General features: G+C 38.9%; 1 protein-coding gene across 4 annotated transcripts in view; it reads right to left on the reverse strand.

The window, feature by feature from the left end:
* LOC149828606 (protein INVOLVED IN DE NOVO 2-like) overlaps window positions 1-26703 on the reverse strand; it is a 45896-nt gene extending 19193 nt beyond the window's left edge. Inside the window, exons 1-4 of one of the 4 annotated variants that reach the window (XM_090016900.1) lie at window positions 26517-26703; window positions 25535-25725; window positions 24352-25280; window positions 22067-22248 (exon numbers count right to left, since the gene is read on the reverse strand). In XM_090016900.1, coding sequence (XP_089873026.1) covers window positions 22067-22248; window positions 24352-25279 — 1110 coding nt within the window. In that variant the 5' untranslated portion in view covers window position 25280; window positions 25535-25725; window positions 26517-26703. Of the gene's footprint in view, window positions 1-22066; window positions 22249-24351; window positions 25296-25534; window positions 25726-26516 lie in introns of all 4 variants that reach the window. The other 3 variants (XM_090016901.1, XM_090016902.1, XM_090016903.1) reach the window with 3 other exon arrangements.
* Between the last annotated feature and the right edge of the window lie 570 nt (window positions 26704-27273).

A 27273-nucleotide genomic window follows, 5' to 3' on the forward strand; every position in this document is an offset into this window, starting at 1 on the left:
TAAGACATAAACCTATTGGGTGGAATAGAAATGCGACCAGATCTTCTAAGACCAGATTCTTCTACATGGGAGTTACTTTTAATTTCTAAATAACTATCTAAGATTTCTACTTCGGGAGAAGAATACTTTTCCAATGCATTTTGAGGGTTTCTTTCCTCGTATATACACGTAAATCTTTAGTAGATCTTTCATCTACTATATCTCCATCTTTAGTATGATTATCACAAGGTTCCATATTCTCATTGCTAGAATGATTGTCATTAACATTTTCATTATTTAAGGACTTATCACAATTATAATCGACATTTCTTGGAGAGAGATCAAATAAAAAAGCATAGTCTACTTTCTCTTTTCTATTGTTTTTATCAAAACCATTCGCATTTTCTAGGAAAATCACATGTTTAGAAACATAAAGTTTGTTATTTTTTTAAATCAAAACACCTATTGCCCTTTTGTTTTTCCCTATATCCTTTGAAAACACATTCAATGGCTTTTGGAGATAATTTATCTCTTTTGTTTAGAAGCAAAAAATATTTACAACCAAAAATCCGCAATCTTTTGAAGTCGGGTGTCATTTTAAATAATTTTTCAGAAGGAGAAATATTTTGTAAAGACGATGGCATTCAATTGATCAAATATGTTGAAGTTAGGACGGCTTCAGCCCAAAAATATTTTGGAATATCTTTGATAATAAGAAGGGTCCTAGCGGTTTCTATAATATTTTTTGTTTTCTTTTCGCTAGCCAATTTTGTTGAGTAGTCCTAGGACAAGACCCTTGATGGCAAATGTCATTTTGTTTTAAACAATCTTGAAACTCATTTGATAAATATTCTATACCCAAATCGGATCTAAGTATGAAAATGTTACTTTGAAATTGGTTTTTGACTATCATGTGAAATTCCTTAAAGAAAGAAAATAGATGTGATTTTAAATTGAGAAAGTAGACTGTAAACACCCCAAATTTTCACTCACCTCCCCGACATTTCCACCAAGCATCAACATCCAGCCTCTGAAATTGCTGGAGGGCAAAATGGTCATTGTCTGAGCCCGGACCTTGCAAAAGTCTAAATTTCATCTGAAATTCTCAAAATTTCTCTATTTTTAGCTCAGATGTTCAAAATTTTACTCCTGACAGGAGACAGACATCTCCGAGTCTTGGTTCAAGATTGCATTTCATAAGACATGACATTGCATATCATTGCATGAGCATTTCAAATCACTGCACTGCACAGCATGTCATTTCGAGGTCCAGAACTCTTGATTTCAAAATTTTCAATCCAGATTAGAATTTCAACTCTTTTCAAAATTGATTTCAAAACCCTGGGTCTTCAAAATTATCAATTCTTCCCATTTTACCCCCAGGACTCTGAATGTCAAAATATTTTCTCAGGAAAACGATCTGGATAGTTTTCAATATGGATTTCAGCCACTTCACCTCAGATTTTGCCCCTTTTTACAATTTCAAATATCCTCCTTTTACAAAATTGCCCTACAGGGGTCAACTCTTTCCAAAAATTCCTGTTTTACCAATTAGTCCAGATTTTATGAAAATTCCAAAAAGAAGTTGTTGTTTATCCTTATTTCAATAAATAAGCAATGTGGCACCCACACTGAGGTGGTGTCACACAAGCTTTTCTTTTGAAAATTTGAATTTTGAAAAACCCAAAAATATAGGAACCTTGTCCCCTGGATTGGTGCCACTTGTCCTTTCTCTCTCCTTCCATTTACATGCCATGTGTCAGCATAGGGTTCACCTAGAGTTGGTGCCACATGTCACCTTCCCTCTTCTGCCACGTGTCAGTGTGGGGCTACCTTCAGAAGCCGCCACATGTCATCCCAATTATCTACCATGTGTCACCCTATCCATCCTGCGCCATGTGTCATTGCAAAGACTACCAGGAGATGCCAAGTGTCATAGGTTGTCCTGTCTAGAAAAGTGGAGCTTGTCTCCTCTGAGGTGGCGCCACTTGAAGTGTGTCTCCTGCAGAGGACACGTGTCAACCTTTCCCTCCTTCTAGAAAAGTAGCCTGACACATGTCTCAAAGTAGGAGACATGTGTCACTCATAAGTTCCTACAGAAAAGGTAGGCTTGTCTCCTCTGAGGTGGCGCCATCTGGAGTGTGTCTCCTGCAGAGGACACGTGGCAAGCTCTCATTTCCTCAGAAAAAGCAAGTGCCATGTGTAATTTCCTGCTTTCTTCAGAAAAACTAGAATTCAAATATTCAAATCTCCTCATAGGTGGCACAGAAGATCCTGAACTTCTACCTTTTTCAGGTTGTCTGAGATGGCGCCACATGGCCTGGCCCACCTTCTCTCCCCTCTGCCACATGTCATTCTCTGCTTCCTTCAGAAAAAGTAGAGGACACATGTCCTCTCCCTACTTTTTTCAGAAAAGTAGGAGACACATGTCACTGCCCTCTTTTTCCTCCCTCTTGCCACATGGCATTGTAGGAGCCACCCTGAGGTGGCGCCACATGTCCACCCTCCATTCCTCCAGGGCCAACCTCCATTTGAATTTCAAACTTCCCCCTGAGGTGGCGCCATTTGAGAAAGCCTCTCCAGCAGGCTGACACTTGGAACCATCCTGGACTGCCACATGTCCAGATCTCCTTTCACCAGAAAAAGCAAAATTCAAATTCCTCTGAGGCCGCCTTCTGAGCCCACTGCTTTGACCTTCTGACATGTGTCAAACACCTTTTGAGGTGGCACCATTCCAGGACTCCACTTGGCTCCATTTTTATTTTTTATTTTATTTTTAATAAAGGTAGCCCACCATGAGGTGGCGCCACCTGAGGACTCCCTACAAAAGGTGAGTTTGAATTTCAAATTCCAAGAGAACACCCTCTGAGGTGGCGCCTTCTGGGAGTTCCCTGCAGAGAGAATCAAGCAAACTTTTGAAAAATTCCAAATTCCCCCTGCTGAGGTGTCTCACCTACAAAATTTCCATTTTTCTCAAAAATCAAAACACCTTTTGAGGTGGCGCCTTCTGAGGGCTCCCTGCAAAAGACAAATTCGAATTTCAAACCCCTCAGATGGCACCCCCTGAGATGGCGTCACATGGAGGGCTCAGATCGAGCCTGTTTGAATTTCAAAAAATTTTCAGAAAATTTATAAAAACAAGGGTTCACGCCCAGCCTGGGAGATCATTTTTTTTTTTTTAGCTCTTGTGAACTTGGAAAATCCGACCTAGCCTTCCTAGAATCAGATTTTGAACTGTGGAAATCGTGCCCCCTTTGGCGCATTGAAGAAGGTGGAGTAGAGCTCGTGCTGTGGCCAATTCGATTCCAACAGAGGTCGATTTTTATGAACCATCTGAAGCCCGGAGCGAAGAACGAAGGAAGCTCGTGATAGCCGCCCCTTTCAAGAGCTCCTACGCTGCGTAACGAAACAAGGTGCACTTCTTTTCCCATTGATTTGATTCTATAATTCGAATCGAGAGTCGTTTGAAGAAAGAGCTCATCCGAGGGATGGATTGAGCTATTCTCATAAAACGACATATATCAAATGTTTCATTATGCTTCCTTGATGATTTTTAACATTCATGTAGTTAGCTAGGTTTAATTTGCATTTTATTTCATTCATTTAGTACATTTCATGAATTAATTAGGATTAATTTAGCATTTATTTCAATTCTGCTTATCTTCAGTAGGTCTCTGTTTTTTGTCAGTCAGTCCACACGTCATTTCATGCATTTATTTTTTATTAAAAATCCCAAAAAAATCACGGAATGCGCCCTTAGGTGTCCCTGAAATTTTGCCAAAAAATAGGAGGCATTTGAATTTGTTTATTGCGGTAAACATTCAAAATGGCAAGTCGGGTTTTTTTACCCGGGATGCGTTTTGAAAATCATTTGCCGACTTGTAAAATCGAGATATCCCTCATGGGAGATCCGATTCTCGATCCAAAAAATGTTCTGAACTCGGGAGAATGTCTAGTTTTTAATATGATTTTTTCAGATTTTTATGATTTTTTTTATATCTGACAAAAATCCGAGAGTTCGGGACACGTGTCAGAGCCTAATTTGGGCCTCTAAGATCTTGGATCGACTTAGGGCTATGGTTTATCTTTGTGTGTTGCTCCAAATCCGAAACTGTAAAAAGTGAAAGTGGTGTCCGAGATGTCCTCTGTTTGCATCTGAAAGCCTGTAATTTTTAGAACAGTGTTGACCCCTGATTCGGATTTTTCTTGTCAGTCCCCTGTTTTGCTACATTTGTCTGTTCTGTTAGTTTAGGCAAGAATAGTTATATTTTTATCTGTGTTTCCGTTGATCAAATGCCGAAGTCATAAACATGAAAGTTGTTCACGTAGGTGTCGTGCATAGCTCTGATTAATTGCATAAATTTCCATGGCTGTTTTATATTTTTTTGGCATTTTACATCAGATTAGGGTGATTTTTACCTCTGTCAGAACTAAATCCCTGTTATTGAACTCACCATGGCTCAAATCCCGAGGCTGTAAAAACCAAAAATGTTCCATTTCGGGTCTTTTAGCAGTCTGCAAAATATCAGAAGTTTCCATGGTATAAATCTTGCATTATCATATTAGGCATTGCATTTGGTTCGGATCCATAGGCAAAATCCACCATTTTAGGACTTTCTTTGAATTTTGGCATTTAAATCATATCATTTCATGATTTTTAGCATTCTAGGTTGTTTATCAGAGTAAGTAGAGGCTTCATGCCGAATTTGGTGCAATTTGGAATCCATTTGATGTTCGGATTAGCCATAATACCAAAACAGGGTCCCGCAGGACCCAGATCCAAGTGAAAAACGAGCGAAAATCGTTACTTTTGATAAATTGCAAAATACCAAATTCTGATTTTACAGCCTTAGTGTGTTTAGCAGTATGTCATCATGTCTCTTACTGCATTTTATCATCATTGGATTCAATTTGAATTTCGAAATTTCAATTTTACCTAGTTTTCCTTCAAAAAACCCTGATTTTAAAGATGTAACTTTAATTTTAGGGGTATTTTGGTCATTTTAACCTCAATTCCGAATTTCAAATTGTTTTCTACTGAATTTCTAACATTTTCATCAGTTCAAAATATCAAGGAAGCATGAAAATAGGGTTTATATCCAATTAAATCCAATAATTTCATAATATTATTGGAAAATCTTGGAAAAACCCACATATTTGAGCTAACCTTATTTCAAGTTTGGCAGGGACATTCAAAAGAAGGAGCTGAAGTCTGCAATTTCCATTTATTTCCTTTATTTAGTGATGTAATAATGTAAATTTTGGAATAAGAGAGTTAATTTCCTGCTTAGACTAGGATGCATATCATATAGTTTGAATTTATGCAATATCCTGTTTCTATGATTCATGCATTTTATTTCAAAAGCACTATGGATGTTCACGAATGGCACGTGCACCAACTCTTAGGGAGTTGATGGACTCGGTGGGATCCATATTTACGGCCCTAGTCGGAATATGGACGAGACCCAGATCCATCATCTTTCTTTTTACTAGTCGCATTGAGCCTACACTCTTAGGCTATCTTAAAATGCACATCATATTTTCAATGTTTTCAAAGCATTGTGCATTAAATCAATTAAACTCCGAACATATTCATGGCCATAGTCAGGATATGCGAAGGATTTATTTTGACTTAATACACATTTTTCAAACAAATTTCTTAGAAAAGCTTTCAAAGTGCATTCATTCACTCATATCATTTGCATCATGAAATCATTGGTTTTCTCATGATTTTCCCAAGAAAGTTTCATTCTCAAGAAAAACGATTTCTCAAGAAACTCTGAGTATTTTCCAAAATCGGTTTTCCCAAAGTCAAGTTTTCACAGTTTTCCATGAAAACCAGTCTCTCAAGAAACTTCTAAGTTGGATTTCCAAAATCAAAGCTTTCCCTCGATTTTCCCTGGAAAATGTTATTTCCTTAAGATTTCCAAAAGAAGTTTCCAATTTTCCTCAAAGATCAAACTCAATTTCCAAGTGTTTCAAGGTAAAATTCCCAGGATTTCGATTCCCCAAGTTTTGAATTTCCTTCTCCAATGAGTTTTCCTATAAATCTTCCATCATTTTCCTAAGAAAACTCTCAAAGTCCAAGTTTTCCTAAGAAATATTTTCCTTTTCAAAAGGTTCATCTTTTCTCAAGAATCACTTCCGTTTTCCCAGGATTTTCAATCATTCATGATTTTCCCACAACTTCATGAACTTTCCCGTGACTTCAAAAACCCTTTTTTTCACATGAGTTTTCCTGAGAAATTGACTTTCATCTTTTTCCTAAGAGAATCTTTTCAACTCCAAATATTTTCCAAGCATACATCATGTTTTCCCAAGCTGCATTTTCCAAAATCTCATAGCACATGCCTGAATTCTCTGTGCATTTAGGATAGAACATAACTTTGATAATTTCTCTAAGTCAAGCATAGTTTTGGTCCTTGGTTCGATTACCCCTGTTAAAGGCGGCAGGAACGGTCGAACCTCGTACCGACAGGTCGAGCCCCATCCCATGGATTTTCCCGCAATTTTAAAAAACGGAGGCGTGTATTTCAAAAGCAATTTCCAAAATCCGGTCAAGTTTGAATCGCAAAAGCGTTTCTCCCTTTCTCTCTTTCGCAAGGAAGGGAAGACGGGGAAAAATTTCGCGACGATAACAGGTTTGGCGACCGTGATGGGACCTGTCCTCGTCTGACCTAAATTATGCTTGACTTAGTTTAATTATCAAAATTATGTTCACTAAATGTCAGCTCTTTACTTTCAATATCATGTGAGCCTAGGAGCCTAGATTCTGACCTAGCTGACATTGACTGCATATAGCTTAGGCATGGTTTGGTAGGACCAGATTGAGGAAAAATTTTCATGCTCACATAGACTTAGGTCTAAATACAACTCTCCTCAATTTAGGATCTGAATGCTAACAATGTGTGCTTCTTCAAAGTTTTCAAAATCTATCTCTCTAGGATTTAGAGCTCTCTATTTCTTGCATGTGATCATTTTTTCAAAACTCCCTTACCTATCTTTACCCGGTCTTCACGTTGCTGGGCTCTCTTCCAGAACCCTAGTTCGGGACAGAGCCTCACAACTGGGCCAACTATTTGGGTTAACACCCCCCTACCACGTACCGCGGGCCACAGTCCGAAGTATATCGGTAGGCGCTCAAGGATGTTGGAAAACCTTACCTTAGAACCGGAGTTGAAACTCTATGCCACGTACCTCGGATTTCGATTCGGGTATATCGGCATAACTGGATTGGACAAAGATGATCTGAACTTAGAGTTAGGATTAAGGTCCTATAGCTGTTTTCAAAATGATGCATCTAGAGTCAGCTTCTTAGGGAGTGTTGAATGTGCATAAATGTTTATGCAGGATGTGAGTTTGTATGCTACTTTTATTTCTCTCATATTTTTTCCAAAAATATCTTTCCAAATATCCATATTCTCGTCTTTTCCTTTATTTTCTGAAACCCTAGATGGTTTTTCCCAAATATTCCATTTCTTTCAAAACTCCAGGTGATTTTCCATTCTACCTTTCTATTGGATCTCGAATTTCCAGCTGCATTTTTATCCTGCCTGCAATTTTTTCAAAATCATATGTTTTCTCTCATTGGATTTTCGATCCTGTTGTTTACTTGCAAAATTCTTCACCGCATTTTCCTCGTGCATACCTTGATTATTGTGGCGGAAACTGTTTACCCACTTGCCTTCTTCTTATTCTAAATCTGTTTGCGGATTGTTTTTCCAAAAGATATCTCTTTCCTTCAAAAATGGTGTTTTACTCGTAGTTGACGACCTCGCCTAGGTAACAAGGCACATTTTCCGTTGTTCATTTCTCTTACAAAGAATGACAACATAATTGTCGTGACTCCAACGACGACTCCATCCCTAGTAATGGGATATTCTTCCAATTATCCACCATATAATTTTCTTCCCAATCCAAAAATTTCCTTAGAGCCTAATCAAGACCTTATCCTGCAGAGAGCCTTCGCAACATTTGATGGTTCAGACAAGGTCAGGGAAGAAGACCGCACCAATTCAGCGTATCAGTTACTCATCAACATCAGAAGGAGAGATGAATTCGCCAAGGTCAGACAAAGACCAAGAGCAACATTTCCTCAGCGGACGAGTCGCAAAATGACAAGTCTTACTGATGCAGTACGACTTAGAATATGTCTCGCAGCAATCAATCAAAGGCCAAGCAATTGCAGATCAATTGGCGGATTTTCCCCTGGCCGAAGAAGTGAAAGCCGAAGATGACTTCCCTGATGAGCAAATTTGCAATATCCAGCAATTTCCAGTCTGGAATTTATTTTTCGATGGTTCTAAGAACATGGCCGGAATAGGCATCGGAATTTTATTAATCACTCCTGAGAAGGAGATGATTCAATTTTCTCTCAAGCTAGACTTTCAATGCACTCACAACATGGCTGAATATGAAGCCCTGATTCAAGGTCTAAAGATTCTATTAGACTTCAATGTCAAGAGAGTACATGCCTACGGTGACTCATTACTTGTTGTCAATCAAGTTCGAGCCGAATGGCAGGTCAAAGATCAGAAGCTATTTCCCTATCAGAAAATTGTTTCAGCTCTTATCAGCAAGTTTGAAGAATTTCAGCTCTTCCATATCAAAAGAGATTTTAATCAAGTGGCTGATAGTCTAGCCAGTTTAGGCTCCATTATGACATTCAAGAATGGAGAATCTTGTCGCTCTTTTGAAATTGGCAGACTTGACCAACCTGCTTTCATTCCAGCAGGACAGGTAAACCAAGCTGAGCAAAGGAAGAAGCCTTGGTATTACAACATCAAAACTTTCATAGAAACTGGCGAATTTCCTCCAGAACTCTCAAAGAAAGAGCAACGAGCAATCCAGCGTATGTCTACTCGATACTTCATTTTGGCCAATGTCCTTTATCGTCGTGGATTCAGCTCAGAGTATTCCAGATGTTTAGACGAAGACGAAGCCAAAGAAGTCGTGCGAGAAGCACATGAAGGCATTTGTGGCGGCCACGTCGGCTACCAAACCCTTGTCAAGCAAATCATAAGAGCAGGTTACTACTGGAAGACTATGCAACAAGACTGTTATCATTATGTGAAGAAGTGTGTGCAATGTCAAATACATGCACCTTCTATTCATGCTCCGGCAACTTATTTACAGTCCATTGTTTCTCCATGGCCGTTCTCCATGTGGGCCTTCGATGTCGTAGGTCTCATCACTCCTTCAGCTTCAAATGGCCATAAATACTTCTTTGCCGCAACAGAATACTTCACCAAGTGGGTAGAAGCCATCAGTCTCCGCACAGTAGAAGGCCGACATGTGGTCTCTTTTATCCACAAGAACATCCTTTGCCGTTTCGGCATCCCGCATGACATTGTGTCAGACAATGGCAGTCATTTCAAGAATGAAAAGATGAAGACATTTTGCTCAAAATTCAAGATCTATCACCATTTTTCCGCTCCATATTATCCTCAAGGGAATGGTCAGGCAGAGGCCACCAACAAGATTTTAATTTGTATCTTGGAGCGAACTGTGGAAACAGGCCGTGACTGGCATGAGAAGATCCACGATGCACTATGGGCCTATCGAACCACCATTCGTACACCAACGAATGCTACTCCATCAGAATTGGTCTATGGAACAGAAGTAGTATTGCCGCTACATGTTCAGAAGCCCGCTTTGAAATTTGCTTCACTTCTGCAATTACCTCTTGATCAATACCAGCAGCAGCGACTAGTGCAGCTAGACTTACTCGACGAGAGAAGGCTAAAAGCAGCAGAGCATGCTCAATCCTATCGCCAGAGAGTAGCCAGGCAATATGCGAAATCTATCATTGAAAGAAGATTCAAAGTCAATGATTTAGTACTTCGATCCACAGCTTATCTCAAGCATCGTCCCGGCGGCAAATGGTCGCCAAATTGGGAAGGTCCCTATGTTGTCAAAGAAGCATTACCCTGCAACTCATATCGACTCATCAATGCCGATGGGGTAGAATTGCCAGATCCTATTAATGCTCGACAGTTGAAAAAATTTTATACTTGAAACATTTATCCTTCTCTTGTAATCCTTCCTATTTCCTTCAAATAATGATCAAACTTGCTCTCTCAGTTACACTGGGGCATTTTAAAATTTTGTTCTATACGCAGGCAGGATAAACAAATTCCTCATTTCATGCACATGTGCATTCATATGCATCAATTCATATTCATTTGCATTCAATTGCATTAACAACAATCTGGTCAGTATTGGGATTTCAACAAACAGTCCCATCACGATTCCTAAATGATTCAAAATCGAAAGGTCATCACCAATATTGAACCAAAACCCAGCGCTCGTACTGGTATTATTTCAAAATCCAGTACTCAAACTGGCACATTTTCGAAATCCCAATTTTTCAGAAAACCGAGTTCCAACTCGAGTTTTTATTCAAATCATTTTCATTTGTTGATCCGGGTTCCGACTCGTGATCTCATTACATCATTCGAGCTCTGATTCGAGCTCTTCATTTTCTTTTATTGATCCGGGTTCCGACTCGTGATCTCTATTTTATTCGAGCTCTGACTCGAACTCATCGCTCTCCTTTGATTAATCCAAGTCATTTCAATCATCAAAGTCTGTCAATTGCTCAAATTTGATATTTTGCCTTCCAAATTTCAATTTAAATCTTCAAATCAGGCAATTCTCCAATTTCAACCTCTGGGTCACCCAATTTTCAATTCTCAATTTCAATTACCAATTTCCAATTTTCGACCTTCGGGTCAATTAATTTCCAATTTTCGACTTTCGGGTCAATCAATTTCCAAATTTCGACCTTTGGGCCAATCAATTTCCAATCTTTGACCTTCATTTCTCAATTTCGACCTTTAGGTCACTCAATTATCAATTTTGACCTTCGAGTCACACAATTTCGACCTTTTTGGTCAAATCAATTCTCAATTTCGACCATCAGGTCATCCAATTTCGACCTTCGGGTCATTCAATTTCCAACAACCAATTTTCCAATTTTCAATTTCGACCTTTGGGTCAATCAATCTCAATATCCAATTTCAATCATTTTCTCTTGCGAGAGACCCTTTTTAGGGAGAGTTCGAGGGAGCTCGTTCTTTTCGCATGCTATCCAATTCGTTCACTTAGCCCCTTTTCAGGGAGAGTTTGAAGGGACTCGCGTCTTTGTGAACCGTTTGCAAAACAATTTCCAATTTCACACGAGGAACCCTTTCAAATGGAGAGGCTCGACAGAGACTCGCTTTTCTTGTGACCCCCCAATTTCATACTAGGCCATTTTCGTCATGAAAGACCCTCTTTACAGGGAGAGTGTGATGGACTCATTCCTTTCATGACCCAATTTTCAGACCTCACTATTATCGGGCCCCTTTCCATAAGAGAAACCTAATATTAGGGAGCTTTGACGAAAGCTCAATTTCTCTTCGAAAGTTCGTTTTGCAAACACCTCCTCTTTAGGGAAGAGAGGAGTATTTCCCATTTCCCATTCAGGTAAGGGCTAAACCTGAGTCTCTCTTTTTGGGGAAAAAGAGAGGAGAATTTTCGTCACGGATGTGTTGAGCCGGATTTCAAATACTCATTTTCACCAAGGATTTCAAGAAAATTTTGTCAATTTGTCAATCAATTGTTGATTTCAAAATCTTTATTGTACAAATCTTTATTTCAGTTTACCGTCAGCATTACTTCCAAAAGAGTGAAGCATCTGCGAAAAGAGATTCAAAATTCAAATTCTTTTTATTGGCCAACCAAAAGGATGAAGGATAAGTCCTCGATATGGCCAGAAAAGAAGATTCAATGTTATTGAAAAGTCGTAGGTGATCGATATTGATCGCAGTCAATGGCACATCTTTAAAGGCTATTCTTGTAAGGACGAGGCAGTGGAAATATCCTGAGCGCTAGAAAAAGAGAGAATCATCCAAGCCCTGTCTCCTCGGAATTACCTAAGCTGCAATTAAGTATCCGCAAAAGGGATCTCTCACCTGTCGTCAAGATGAAGGCGAACTAGGCGAATAGACCCCCGGGGCCAAAGAAGATTCGAAACATCTCCAAGATGACGGGGTTTGTGACGGATCCTTCCAGGGAAAGTCCAAAGCACTGTCGAGATGAAGGCAGATGCGATGAACCTCTCAACAATCCCTAAAAGATATTTAATTTCAGCTGTCATCCAAAGATCTCCAAACCCATCGTCCAAGAAGGATCGAAACATCTCCAAGTTGAAGGAGTTTGTGACGTACCCTTCCCAAAAGAGAGAAAGAGAGGAAAAAGAAAGAGAGAAAAAGTCAGAACATCTCCAAAATGAAGGAGAATGTAGCCAAAACACTAGAGGGTCAAAAGAGTGCAGAAAGATTATCATGAGAGAAGCTCCCAGGATATCAAACTGCCAGATCTATCAAGAATCCTCTTTAATCTTGTGAAATTCTATTATCAATATTCTTTCATCAACTGCTTTCATAATATCAAATTCTCTTTCCCGCTCATATCAAGGAAATTGATAACTTCCTTGAAGAAGGCCAATTGCGAGCAATTTGGATTTCAAGTCTCGATTCTACGAAGTGAACCTTGTTTGGAGGTAATGCTTTAGGTAGAAAAGAAGGAATATCTTTGCAACAATGTGCAACATTTTCAAAAATTTTGAATCAACAACAGAATTTCCAACATTTTGACAATATTTTCTAGCTATCCTGACATGAAGTGAGAGCTTGATGTCCACTTTCGATGCATCCTGACACCAATTTTAAATCCCTCTTAAGGACTTGATTCCTTCCCTTCTTTGAGAGCATGAATTCTCAGATTGCACACTTCCCTGTGTCCCCACTGTCCCACCATAGACAGTCCCATTTCGGTTCAAGGTCAAACCACCGATCATTTCCCGCAAAAGGCAATTTCAAAAGCTGATTTTAGTCTCAGCAATGAGACGCCCAAAACCAATCCCTTTTCAAGCTTTAGGGACCCCATTTTCCTTCCTTTTGCAAAACCCCTGTCGGATTTACTGTGCAAAATCCGAAGGTTCCATCATGGTCTCTTCCTTCGAGGATTCCATTTCATTTTCCGCCCGATCAGGATAAGGGTACAAACCTGAGCCTCGATCAAAGAGGTATTTCATCTTCTGCCCGATCAGGATAAGGGTACAAACCTGAGCCTCAACCAATGAGGTATTTCATTTCCCGCCCGATCAGGATAAGGGTACAAACCTGAGCCTCATTCAAAGAGGTATTTCATTTTCTGCCCGATCAGGATAAGGGTACAAACCTGAGCCTCAATCAAAGAGGTATTTCATTTTCCGCCCGATCAGGATAAGGGTACAAACCTGAGCCTCAATCAAAGAGGCATTTCATTTTCCGCCCGATCAGGATAAGGGTACAAACCTAAGCCTCATCCAAAGAGGTACTTCATTTTCCACCCGATCAGGATAAGGGTATAAACCTGAGCCTCAATCAAAGAGGTATTTCATTTTCTGCCCGATCAGGATAAGGGTACAAACCTGAGCCTCAATCAAAGAGGTATTTCATTTTCCGCCCGATCAGGATAAGGGTACAAACCTGAGCCTCAATCAAAGAGGTATTTCATTTTCCACCCGATCAGGATAAGGGTATAAACCTGAGCCTCATTCAAAGAGGTATTTCATTTTCCGCCCGATCAGGTTAAGGGTACAAACCTGAGTCTCATTTCTATGAGATATTTCATTCCCCAATCAGGTCAAGGGTCAAAACCTGAGCTTCGTTCCATGCGAGGTATTTCTGTCCCATCCAGGTTAAGGGCAAAAACCTGAACTTCGCTCTCATAGAGCGAATCTTTCATCTTTATTCTTCGCTTCATATCTACCATCTTCCTCGGGCTAATTTTTTCACACCCAGTCAGATCCTTCTAACTGGGGCATTTTTTTATGTATAGCCCAAATTTGGTGTGTTTTTCTTTGCCACTAAGCTCGGTCATGAGCCGGCTTAGCAGCAAAGAGGGGCACCTGTAAACACCCCAAATTTTCACTCACCTCCCCGACATTTCCACCAAGCATCAACATCCAGCCTCTGAAATCGCTGGAGGGCAAAATGGTCATTGTCTGAGCCCGGACCTTGCAAAAGTCTAAATTTCATCTGAAATTCTCAAAATTTCTCTATTTTTAGCTCAGATGTTCAAAATTTTACTCCTGACAGGAGACAGACATCTCCGAGTCTTGGTTCAAGATTGCATTTCATAAGACATGACATTGCATATCATTGCATGAGCATTTCAAATCACTGCACTGCACAGCATGTCATTTCGAGGTCCAGAACTCTTGATTTCAAAATTTTCAATCCAGATTAGAATTTCAACTCTTTTCAAAATTGATTTCAAAACCCTGGGTCTTCAAAATTATCAATTCTTCCCATTTTACCCCCAGGACTCTGAATGTCAAAATATTTTCTCAGGAAAACGATCTGGATAGTTTTCAATATGGATTTCAGCCACTTCACCTCAGATTTTGCCCCTTTTTACAATTTCAAATATCCTCCTTTTACAAAATTGCCCTACAGGGGTCAACTCTTTCCAAAAATTCCTGTTTTACCAATTAGTCCAGATTTTATGAAAATTCCAAAAAGAAGTTGTTGTTTATCCTTATTTCAATAAATAAGCAATGTGGCACCCACACTGAGGTGGTGTCACACAAGCTTTTCTTTTGAAAATTTGAATTTTGAAAAACCCAAAAATATAGGAACCTTGTCCCCTGGATTGGTGCCACTTGTCCTTTCTCTCTCCTTCCATTTACATGCCATGTGTCAGCATAGGGTTCACCTAGAGTTGGTGCCACATGTCACCTTCCCTCTTCTGCCACGTGTCAGTGTGGGGCTACCTTCAGAAGCCGCCACATGTCATCCCAATTATCTACCATGTGTCACCCTATCCATCCTGCGCCATGTGTCATTGCAAAGACTACCAGGAGATGCCAAGTGTCATAGGTTGTCCTGTCTAGAAAAGTGGAGCTTGTCTCCTCTGAGGTGGCGCCACTTGAAGTGTGTCTCCTGCAGAGGACACGTGTCAACCTTTCCCTCCTTCTAGAAAAGTAGCCTGACACATGTCTCAAAGTAGGAGACATGTGTCACTCATAAGTTCCTACAGAAAAGGTAGGCTTGTCTCCTCTGAGGTGGCGCCATCTGGAGTGTGTCTCCTGCAGAGGACACGTGGCAAGCTCTCATTTCCTCAGAAAAAGCAAGTGCCATGTGTAATTTCCTGCTTTCTTCAGAAAAACTAGAATTCAAATATTCAAATCTCCTCATAGGTGGCACAGAAGATCCTGAACTTCTACCTTTTTCAGGTTGTCTGAGATGGCGCCACATGGCCTGGCCCACCTTCTCTCCCCTCTGCCACATGTCATTCTCTGCTTCCTTCAGAAAAAGTAGAGGACACATGTCCTCTCCCTACTTTTTTCAGAAAAGTAGGAGACACATGTCACTGCCCTCTTTTTCCTCCCTCTTGCCACATGGCATTGTAGGAGCCACCCTGAGGTGGCGCCACATGTCCACCCTCCATTCCTCCAGGGCCAACCTCCATTTGAATTTCAAACTTCCCCCTGAGGTGGCGCCATTTGAGAAAGCCTCTCCAGCAGGCTGACACTTGGAACCATCCTGGACTGCCACATGTCCAGATCTCCTTTCACCAGAAAAAGCAAAATTCAAATTCCTCTGAGGCCGCCTTCTGAGCCCACTGCTTTGACCTTCTGACATGTGTCAAACACCTTTTGAGGTGGCACCATTCCAGGACTCCACTTGGCTCCATTTTTATTTTTTATTTTATTTTTAATAAAGGTAGCCCACCATGAGGTGGCGCCACCTGAGGACTCCCTACAAAAGGTGAGTTTGAATTTCAAATTCCAAGAGAACACCCTCTGAGGTGGCGCCTTCTGGGAGTTCCCTGCAGAGAGAATCAAGCAAACTTTTGAAAAATTCCAAATTCCCCCTGCTGAGGTGTCTCACCTACAAAATTTCCATTTTTCTCAAAAATCAAAACACCTTTTGAGGTGGCGCCTTCTGAGGGCTCCCTGCAAAAGACAAATTCGAATTTCAAACCCCTCAGATGGCACCCCCTGAGATGGCGTCACATGGAGGGCTCAGATCGAGCCTGTTTGAATTTCAAAAAATTTTCAGAAAATTTATAAAAACAAGGGTTCACGCCCAGCCTGGGAGATCATTTTTTTTTTTTAGCTCTTGTGAACTTGGAAAATCCGACCTAGCCTTCCTAGAATCAGATTTTGAACTGTGGAAATCGTGCCCCCTTTGGCGCATTGAAGAAGGTGGAGTAGAGCTCGTGCTGTGGCCAATTCGATTCCAACAGAGGTCGATTTTTATGAACCATCTGAAGCCCGGAGCGAAGAACGAAGGAAGCTCGTGATAGCCGCCCCTTTCAAGAGCTCCTACGCTGCGTAACGAAACAAGGTGCACTTCTTTTCCCATTGATTTGATTCTATAATTCGAATCGGGAGTCGTTTGAAGAAAGAGCTCATCCGAGGGATGGATTATTCTCATAAAACGACATATATCAAATGTTTCATTATGCTTCCTTGATGATTTTTAACATTCATGTAGTTAGCTAGGTTTAATTTGCATTTTATTTCATTCATTTAGTACATTTCATGAATTAATTAGGATTAATTTAGCATTTATTTCAATTCTGCTTATCTTCAGTAGGTCTCTGTTTTTTGTCAGTCAGTCCACACGTCATTTCATGCATTTATTTTTTATTAAAAATCCCAAAAAAATCACGGAATGCGCCCTTAGGTGTCCCTGAAATTTTGCCAAAAAATAGGAGGCATTTGAATTTGTTTATTGCGGTAAACATTCAAAATGGCAAGTCGGGTTTTTTTACCCGGGATGCGTTTTGAAAATCATTTGCCGACTTGTAAAATCGAGATATCCCTCATGGGAGATCCGATTCTCGATCCAAAAAATGTTCTGAACTCGGGAGAATGTCTAGTTTTTAATATGATTTTTTCAGATTTTTATGATTTTTTTTATATCTGACAAAAATCCGAGAGTTCGGGACACGTGTCAGAGCCTAATTTGGGCCTCTAAGATCTTGGATCGACTTAGGGCTATGGTTTATCTTTGTGTGTTGCTCCAAATCCGAAACTGTAAAAAGTGAAAGTGGTGTCCGAGATGTCCTCTGTTTGCATCTGAAAGCCTGTAATTTTTAGAACAGTGTTGACCCCTGATTCGGATTTTTCTTGTCAGTCCCCTGTTTTGCTACATTTGTCTGTTCTGTTAGTTTAGGCAAGAATAGTTATATTTTTATCTGTGTTTCCGTTGATCAAATGCCGAAGTCATAAACATGAAAGTTGTTCACGTAGGTGTCGTGCATAGCTCTGATTAATTGCATAAATTTCCATGGCTGTTTTATATTTTTTTGGCATTTTACATCAGATTAGGGTGATTTTTACCTCTGTCAGAACTAAATCCCTGTTATTGAACTCACCATGGCTCAAATCCCGAGGCTGTAAAAACCAAAAATGTTCCATTTCGGGTCTTTTAGCAGTCTGCAAAATATCAGAAGTTTCCATGGTATAAATCTTGCATTATCATATTAGGCATTGCATTTGGTTCGGATCCATAGGCAAAATCCACCATTTTAGGACTTTCTTTGAATTTTGGCATTTAAATCATATCATTTCATGATTTTTAGCATTCTAGGTTGTTTATCAGAGTAAGTAGAGGCTTCATGCCGAATTTGGTGCAATTTGGAATCCATTTGATGTTCGGATTAGCCATAATACCAAAACAGGGTCCCGCAGGACCCAGATCCAAGTGAAAAACGAGCGAAAATCGTTACTTTTGATAAATTGCAAAATACCAAATTCTGATTTTACAGCCTTAGTGTGTTTAGCAGTATGTCATCATGTCTCTTACTGCATTTTATCATCATTGGATTCAATTTGAATTTCGAAATTTCAATTTTACCTAGTTTTCCTTCAAAGAACCCTGATTTTAAAGATGTAACTTTAATTTTAGGGGTATTTTGGTCATTTTAACCTCAATTCCGAATTTCAAATTGTTTTCTACTGAATTTCTAGCATTTTCATCAGTTCAAAATATCAAGGAAGCATGAAAATAGGGTTTATATCCAATTAAATCCAATAATTTCATAATATTATTGGAAAATCTTGGAAAAACCCACATATTTGAGCTAACCTTATTTCAAGTTTGGCAGGGACATTCAAAAGAAGGAGCTGAAGTCTGCAATTTCCATTTATTTCCTTTATTTAGTGATGTAATAATGTAAATTTTGGAATAAGAGAGTTAATTTCCTGCTTAGACTAGGATGCATATCATATAGTTTGAATTTATGCAATATCCTGTTTCTATGATTCATGCATTTTATTTCAAAAGCACTATGGATGTTCACGAATGGCACGTGCACCAACTCTTAGGGAGTTGATGGACTCGGTGGGATCCATATTTACGGCCCTAGTCGGAATATGGACGAGACCCAGATCCATCATCTTTCTTTTTACTAGTCGCATTGAGCCTACACTCTTAGGCTATCTTAAAATGCACATCATATTTTCAATGTTTTCAAAGCATTGTGCATTAAATCAATTAAACTCCGAACATATTCATGGCCATAGTCAGGATATGCGAAAGATTTATTTTGACTTAATACACATTTTTCAAACAAATTTCTTAGAAAAGCTTTCAAAGTGCATTCATTCACTCATATCATTTGCATCATGAAATCATTGGTTTTCTCGTGATTTTCCCAAGAAAGTTTCATTCTCAAGAAAATCGATTTCTCAAGAAACTCTGAGTATTTTCCAAAATCGGTTTTCCCAAAGTCAAGTTTTCACAGTTTTCCATGAAAACCAGTCTCTCAAGAAACTTCTAAGTTGGATTTCCAAAATCAAAGCTTTCCCTCGATTTTCCCTGGAAAATGTTATTTCCTTAAGATTTCCAAAAGAAGTTTCCAATTTTCCTCAAAGATCAAACTCAATTTCCAAGTGTTTCAAGGTAAAATTCCCAGGATTTCGATTCCCCAAGTTTTGAATTTCCTTCTCCAATGAGTTTTCCTATAAATCTTCCATCATTTTCCTAAGAAAACTCTCAAAGTCCAAGTTTTCCTAAGAAATATTTTCCTTTTCAAAAGGTTCATCTTTTCTCAAGAATCACTTCCATTTTCCCAGGATTTTCAATCATTCATGATTTTCCCACAACTTCATGAACTTTCCCGTGACTTCAAAAACCCTTTTTTTCACATGAGTTTTCCTGAGAAATTGACTTTCATCTTTTTCCTAAGAGAATCTTTTCAACTCCAAATATTTTCCAAGCATACATCATGTTTTCCCAAGCTGCATTTTCCAAAATCTCATAGCACATGCCTGAATTCTCTGTGCATTTAGGATAGAACATAACTTTGATAATTTCTCTAAGTCAAGCATAGTTTTGGTCCTTGGTTCGATTACCCCTGTTAAAGGCGGCAGGAACGGTCGAACCTCGTACCGACTGGTCGAGCCCCATCCCATGGATTTTCCCGCAATTTTAAAAAACGGAGGCGAGTATTTCAAAAGCAATTTCCAAAATTCGGTCAAGTTTGAATCGCAAAAGCGTTTCTCCCTTTCTCTCTTTCGCAAGGAAGGGAAGACGGGGAAAAATTTCGCGACGATAACATAGACCCATACATATCTAGTAAAATCATCAATAAAAGTGACATAATATGAATAACCTCCCCTTGATATAACCGGAGAAGGACCCCAAACATCTGATTGCACTAACTCAAAGGGTCTTTTAGAAATGAAGGTTTTATTTGAAAAAAGGAATAGATTTCATCTTGCCAAGTATGCAACCTTTGCAAACAATATCTTTTTCATTACAAAATTTTTCATTAAAAGGAAAACGATAGATCTTAGAATAGCTTGAATGTTCAAATCTTTTATGCCAAGTTTCAATATCGTTATCTTGGACAGTTATAAAAAGATTTTGAAGGAAAAGATAAAGAGTTCATAAAATAGAGATCGCACCTTCTATAGCTTTGCCCAATCCGTTCCCCGGACCGAAGATCCTGCAGAAAGCAACCTTTAGATGAAAAAGATATTTCACATCCATGGTCGAAAATTTGAGATATAGAAAAGAGGTTCAAATTTAGTTTAGTGACAACTCTAATTTTTGAAACAAAAAAGTTTTAAGAATTTTTGGAAACTATATTTTCAATACTTTTAATTTTTAAAGATGTTCCATCGATGGTAGAAAGACTAGGTAAATTTGAGTTAGTGCAAGTATCGGATAAAGCATTCTCATGTGGGGTCATATGAAACGAAGCTCCCGATTCAAAAATCAATGACCACTCATGAGGATAAGAAGAAGAAGAAGCAATCGCAACACCCGATGCAGAGGATGAAGATTTGAGCATTTGTTGAAGCGCCATAGTGAGTTGACAAAGAGTGTCTTTTAATTCACCTCCACTTTTGTGTTCTTCCTCCTTCTTTGGTATAGATTCTTCTATGAAAGCCACCTTGTTTCTAAGCTTTAGACAAAGTGGTCTAATATGACCCGTTTCAATGCAAAAGTAGCAAATAGGCCTTTTTTATCCTCCATAAATATTGACAGACATTCATGTCCCCTTGCTTGGTTGTTTTAATTTTCTCTTGCAAAGTAATATTATCTTATAAGATCCTTTTGAGTGTACATGCCTTTCATGAACAACCAAGCTTCATTTGCCTTTCTAAACTTGGCAATATTAGCACAAATTTTCATTTAACATTATTCATGAACCATGCAAGAATCTTGGCATGGTTACTCTCCCAATCTTTAATTTTTGATTGATGGTCTTCAATAGCTTTAGACCAATCATCTCCTTCAAGAGCCTTTTCTTGACCTCCTTCAAGTTTGGTGTGTTTGAATTGAGGCTCGGGAATCATGCTCATCATATCCCCAAAGCTTCTTTCACTTAAGGTTGTTCTCCATCGTCGAGGCCCACATCATGTAATTGGTCTCATCGAGCTTGAAGGAGAGATTGATTTTGTGGTCATGCTCCATTTTGAATGAGAGAAATAAAGAGAAAAAGAGTAGAAGAATATATCCACTTGCAAGCACCATGAACACACTAACACTTTTGAATGCTTCTTCATGAACACGAACAGTTTACAAAACAATACAATGTGCAAAATCACAAGTCCACTAGAGACAACACATAAAGCCAACTAAGGCTTGCAAAACACATAAAAAATATAATCTTTTATTGATAAAATGCTTCTCAAGAAGCTTAACATGAATGGGGACAATGTGTCCTTATTTATACACAAAAACACACATATCAAGGAGTCTTGGGAGCTCCCATAGAGTCATTGGACTCCCAACGACTCCATGGCAGTTTCCCATAGAGCCCTTTAATGTAAGCTAAATTACATGTTTAGAAAAAATAAAATTAAACTAACTAACTAGTCCCTAATGGACCGACCTAGTTGCGTGTAGTGAAATGACCAAAATGCACTTGTTGAGCATTATATATATATATATATATATATATATATATATATATTCTTCAAATTTGAGAATATATATAATTACATTACATACTTTAACAAACTCCTCATTCTGCTTTTTGAATGGAAGTTTACCATTCCTCTCAAAGAAAAAAAAGGGCAATCATTACAGTTTAATTTGGAAAGTGGAAAATCTGGTGATTTAAAATTCAAGTAGGAAACTACAGTTGTCACTTAGTGATCTTTTAATGCTTTGACTATTATTAATTTTGCATTTGCCTTTCGTCTTTTGTTTGATGCACAAATTGAATCTGCATGTGAAAGAAGTCTCAAGCAAATCATAATTTACAACCTGCAAATCAACGTATAAAATAGATTCAAGACAGGGGATCAAAAATTTCAACAATGGCTTTGGATCAAGTTGATGTGACAAAGTTTGAAGACCCATAAACAACTCCATTAATCTAAATACCAGGTTGCAACAGATTGGACTTCTAAATCCATGTAATACCAATTCTATCAACCAAGTTAGCAAACATAATGCCTAGGCATCCATATGGATTATGGAATTTATCATCACATTATTCTGAATGAACACACCGCACTGATTGAAATGTACAGAAACAAGTATGCAAAATACAGCTTTGCTAAAAATTGGATTATGCTAACCTTCTTTCTTTCCTCCTCGAGTTTTTTCTTCTCATAATCATTTTGTGCTTCCCGTTGCTGTAACTCTCGGTGGCGTCGTGCTAGTTTTTCCTTTTCTTTCTCTAATTCTGAGCGACACATTTCACGCTCCTCAAGAAGTTCCACCCATAAATCATGCTGCTTTCTTTGTGACCTCCTCATTTCTAACAACATAAGCAGAAAGGTGGAATGAGACTAGCAATAATCAGAGATCAGTATAAGAGGAAAAGCTTAATATTCACAAATTAAAGTTTAACCACAGTAGTATAGACCATGTACAAGTATTACCAGCCTCTAGTTAAAACAAATTATAAAGGTTTCCACAATAATTGCAAAACGTGAAGTTATAAGATGTACTTTGAATTACCTCACAGGCATTAGACAAGAAGCAGAAAATGCTCATATAATTTATCATGTCAGAGAAGCCCCTAGCATCATATATAAGCACATTACTGACTTGTCTATTAGTATACATTCAGATTCCATGGGCCTATGAACAAAAGCTATCAAAAACTTCTATCCGTGTTCCTTTCATCTATATGCACTGGTAAATTGTGCAGTATATACATATGCCCTTATAAAGCTTTCAAAACACAAAAAAAGATACACAAAATTATGTAAAACCTCCAATTGCTTACATAGCACATATCTCACACCTTGCATGGGAATATGTGCATAATCTTTGTATAGAACTGGGTGGTACAGTTAGCCTCTATACCTATGTCACACGGACTCGGCTAGGGAGGCACCGCACCCGAGTCGACACGCCCCAACACGGGTGCAGCTTCGGACACGGCCCGGACTCGGTCAACGTTGACTGAGCCCAAAAATGTCCATTTTTAGGGTAAAAAACAAAAAAAATGATCTTTTTATATATTTTTTTAAAAAAGATATATATAGCATGAGTCTCAAACATAAGCCCCAGAAGGAAAAAAAATCCGGGGGGCGCTGCCCCCCAAGACCCCCGCCCGCTGAACACGCAGCGGGACCCGCGCCGGGGGGAGCCCCCGGACCCCCCTTTCTGCAAGGGCAAAAGTACAATTTGCAAAGTTTATAAAAACACTCATGCTGGTGCCAAACTTTAGAGGACAATATCCACATATATGCACACAGGATATATTATTATATATATATATTTTTTAAAATATATATATATATATATAGCCGAGTCCCCGTGTCCAAAATTTTTAAAATTGCGCCGCACCCGTGTCGCACCCGCACCCGCACCCATGTGACATAGCTCTATACAAATTATGACTTACTATTATTATATTCTCTATATATATGGTCACCAAGCAATAACATTGTAAATATCTGAAACCATAGTCACTAATTTACAATAATATCAACAACAGTTTTTCTTAGGAGAACTAAAAAAGGTTAGTTTTGTTCCCCTCTCAGAAAATTCTGTTCCCTGAAAAGGGGCATGCCGCATGCTTGCCATGTGCTTCCCCAAAGAAGGGAATTGCACTTCCCCCATCTATTTTGACACTTCCTTGATGTTCATGGGACACTACATTTAGTATCTGGAAGCCGGATTCCTAGAAACATGCATTGCAAGTGTAGCCAGCACTTTCAGTAACACTGGTTAAAACATAGTAGAAAACAGATATGACATGAATTACTTAGGCAGCTTTACCAAACAAGGAATGTGTTCCAACTATGAGTTCAAAAGTTGAAGAATTGATAATCTTAATGAAGAATCGGATGGGATGAATGAGTCCCAGAAAACATCATAGCAATGAATGCAATCCAAGGAGCATATAATTATTCAAGGAGATCTTTACCAAATGGAGCTAAATCATGGAGAAAATTGTGATTAATGTCATCTAATAGAAAATAGTAATTATAAAGTTGAATAGAAAAAAGTGACCAAGAGAAGCTTTTACATTATAACCAAAAACATATTTACCACAACAACAATTTTCTAAGTCGACTCTGTATATGTCTCACAAGACACAGAATGGAGAACATGGAAAAAAAGGTGTTTTCAACTGACAGTTGCCACATAACATGTTTTGCATGAAAGGTTATTTCAAGTATGATTTTGAGTTGCACAACTAAGATGTTTCCTTCAAAAATGAAGCTGAAAGCTCCAAAATTGGTGGATCCAACAAAGATCTCTGCCTGTGAGAAATATACAAGAAGTCGTCACCAATGGTATATTTGTAATTTTCATATTTTTCATGCAATATTATATTTTATCAGTCCATCAGCCGATAAAATTATACTCGAGCAGACTGAAAGAAAAAAAAATAGCTGCCAACCTTCATTGTATCGGTCCATCAGCCTAGCCATATCATTCTCTTTTTCTTCAAGAGAAGACTTTGTCTGCCTTAATATGTATGTCATCTCCTTCAGCAGTACCCCTGATGATTCCAAATCCTTACTCTTTGAATCTATTTCCTGTTTAAGTTCATCGACAAGCATGTCCTTTTTTCGTTTCTCTTCACTTTCTAGTTCACTAACAGTTCTCAGATCACCATGCTTTTGTAGGTGCTCTCTTATATGCTTATCAGCACTATTATAGTCATCCTCACGAGCCATCCACCCATACATATTTGGTCCATGTCGTCTTAACTCTACCCATTCCTTCTTACCATGCTGGTCCACCTGAAAAGATCTCTCAAAAGAACTTGCTCCATGATACCCACTCCATTCCTTGTTAAACTCAATTACAGCAACACCTCGAAAACCTCGATAGTCCCACAATGGATAAGCTTTTACTGGGTTGAATCGAGCAAACTGCTCCTTCAACTTTGATGCAGTAGCAAAATGTGTCCCATCCTTTCCCTCGGCAGGTATATTCACAACAATTCCCATCCATGGCCAAACAAAACGTTCTTCACCAGTATCCGTCCTGCAATGCTTAGGTGATTGAGACTCTGACAATGATGGTGCAGCACAAGGTGCAGATTGGTCCCCAAAATCCAACTGTAAAAACTTCGCCAATGCACGATGTTTTGCTGTTTCTTTCAATCTTTTGTTAGAATTACCCACTCCTGTTGCATGCTGCAGAAGGTCCTTGTATCTGTAATCCTGTTTCTTCCTCCCGGGGCAATAGGGGCACCTAAGCATGCCATCAGAATTCTTCCTGAAAAGGTTCTTCTCCTTCAATTCCTTGTAGTGTTTTTCTGCTCGGTCTTCTACTTCCCAGTCGCTAAATTCACTCTCATCACCTGAACTAACGTCCATCCTGCTTTTTACATAACTAGTCACCAACAAAACAAAAGGAATCAACAAATAAAGCATCAATGCCAATGATAAAGAGAACCAACGTCCACTTCTCAATGTCAATGATAAAGAAAAGTGGCAACAATGATGCCAGAAAAAAAATCAGGATAATGCCAGAGGATGTGCACACTCACACAGATGAGCGTGTGTAGGCAAAACAGGTTAGTACATATGAAAGATGTAAGGACAATAAATAAACTCTTAGCATTTTCTCACCATAGTGATGCTAGAAACCAGCCTTGCTGCAGCTAAAAACTAGGAGTAGCATGTTTTGTGTTGGCATCGATACCTTTGACATCAATGTCTGGGATGATTTAAACTCATTTTAGGATGAAAGATTCATTGACCAGGATTATTTGTGTGTATGTAGATAATTCGACCCAGAAGAACTTGGATACAAAGTACACCTGCCACATGTGTTGGACATCAGTTACAATTCCAAAATCCATTGAAGCTGAAATTTCCTGATCAATGTATCCATGAACTTAGTTATCAGATATATGATATTACAAAGTCTAGGATGTTCACACACACACACACACACACACACACACACACACACACACACACACACACACACACACACACACACACACACTGACTGCACATTTGCAGGCCTCTGGTTGGTAAAACCCTGAGGTCCCCCCTGCCCACCGGGGAGCACACCCAGCTAGGGCCTTGCAGCAAGGGATACCCCCCGTGGGTTTCGAGCTTGTGACGTCCTGTCAACTTGGTGAGGTTCACAAGCCGCCCATACCAACCAGATGAACAGAGCCCGTGTGGGCTCCCATTTTTTGACTCTTTTGTATGAGCGGGTGAACGCAAAACATCCCCAAAATACTTCATTCTGCATAACCCAAAATAGGGTTGCAAATCTAAAAATACCAAAAGCACACAATGGGAAGATTCAGCAACAGACTTCCAAACCATAATCACGATTGAAACACTGGATCGTAAAACTCCATTACAAACGACCCAGAATCAACCAAGGCATGCACATTTCTTAGAAAATAAATGAACCATCCTGCCGCAACCGAAAACGCCAGAAAGAAGAGAAGAAGAGAAAATCGCATTAAAAAAAAAACTCCAAAAAAACAACTAAAGAAGGAAAGGAAAAGGAACAAAAATACAGAAAGAAATGGGAAGCACAAGCTCCGTAGGTTTGGAAACAATGCTTGTAGTAAGGGAGAACCATTACCAGAGCACCGACACTTATCTGTAGGGATTGAAGCCAGAAATGCAGGGCTCGACGACGACAACGAAGAAGAAGTGGGGCGGGAGACGATAAAAGGTCTCAAGGGTTTTGAAGAAACCCAGAGAGATGGATCCCTGTTTATTTTGCCACCACTCTTCGGTTTCAGGAAAAAGGAACACGTACATTTTCATTGGATTACAGCTGATTAAAATACTTAAAATTTAAATATAATTTTAAAAATATATAATTAATTAAAATTTTCAGTTTTTTACAGTGAAATGAAAAAGAAAGCGGGATCGTGCCTTCTATCCGGGCACGAGCAGGAACATCCAAATCTCTCAGACCGAATACATGACTAAACAGCATAACATCGAACACTTTTGATGAAAAGACCGATCGCATCATTACTATTTTATCTTGGGTGTAGCGCATGAGCAATGTTTCTTAAACGATTATAACGCATATTGTATTATCCGAGCTTTTCTTAAGTTTTAATTTAATTTATTTATGTGTGTAGATTTTATTCCATGAGATTCCTTAGTGAGTGGTGTCTTGTATTTTTGTTATATTGCAATTATTACGACTACAATACTTAAAATTTAAGTATTTTAAAAGAAAAGGTAATTTAATTATTTTATATATTGAATTTTACATCGTGTGATTTAGGCTTAAATAATCATGTTTAGTGATAACACAATTAATTAAGTGAAATTATAACTTTTCTAGGGCAATAAGGCTATTGGACAACTTAAGGGCATTG

The sequence above is a fragment of the Nuphar pumila genome, chromosome 9, assembly GCF_984573655.1.
Source record: "Nuphar pumila chromosome 9, dmNupPumi1.hap1.1, whole genome shotgun sequence".
In the NCBI taxonomy this organism is placed as follows: domain Eukaryota; kingdom Viridiplantae; phylum Streptophyta; class Magnoliopsida; order Nymphaeales; family Nymphaeaceae; genus Nuphar; species Nuphar pumila.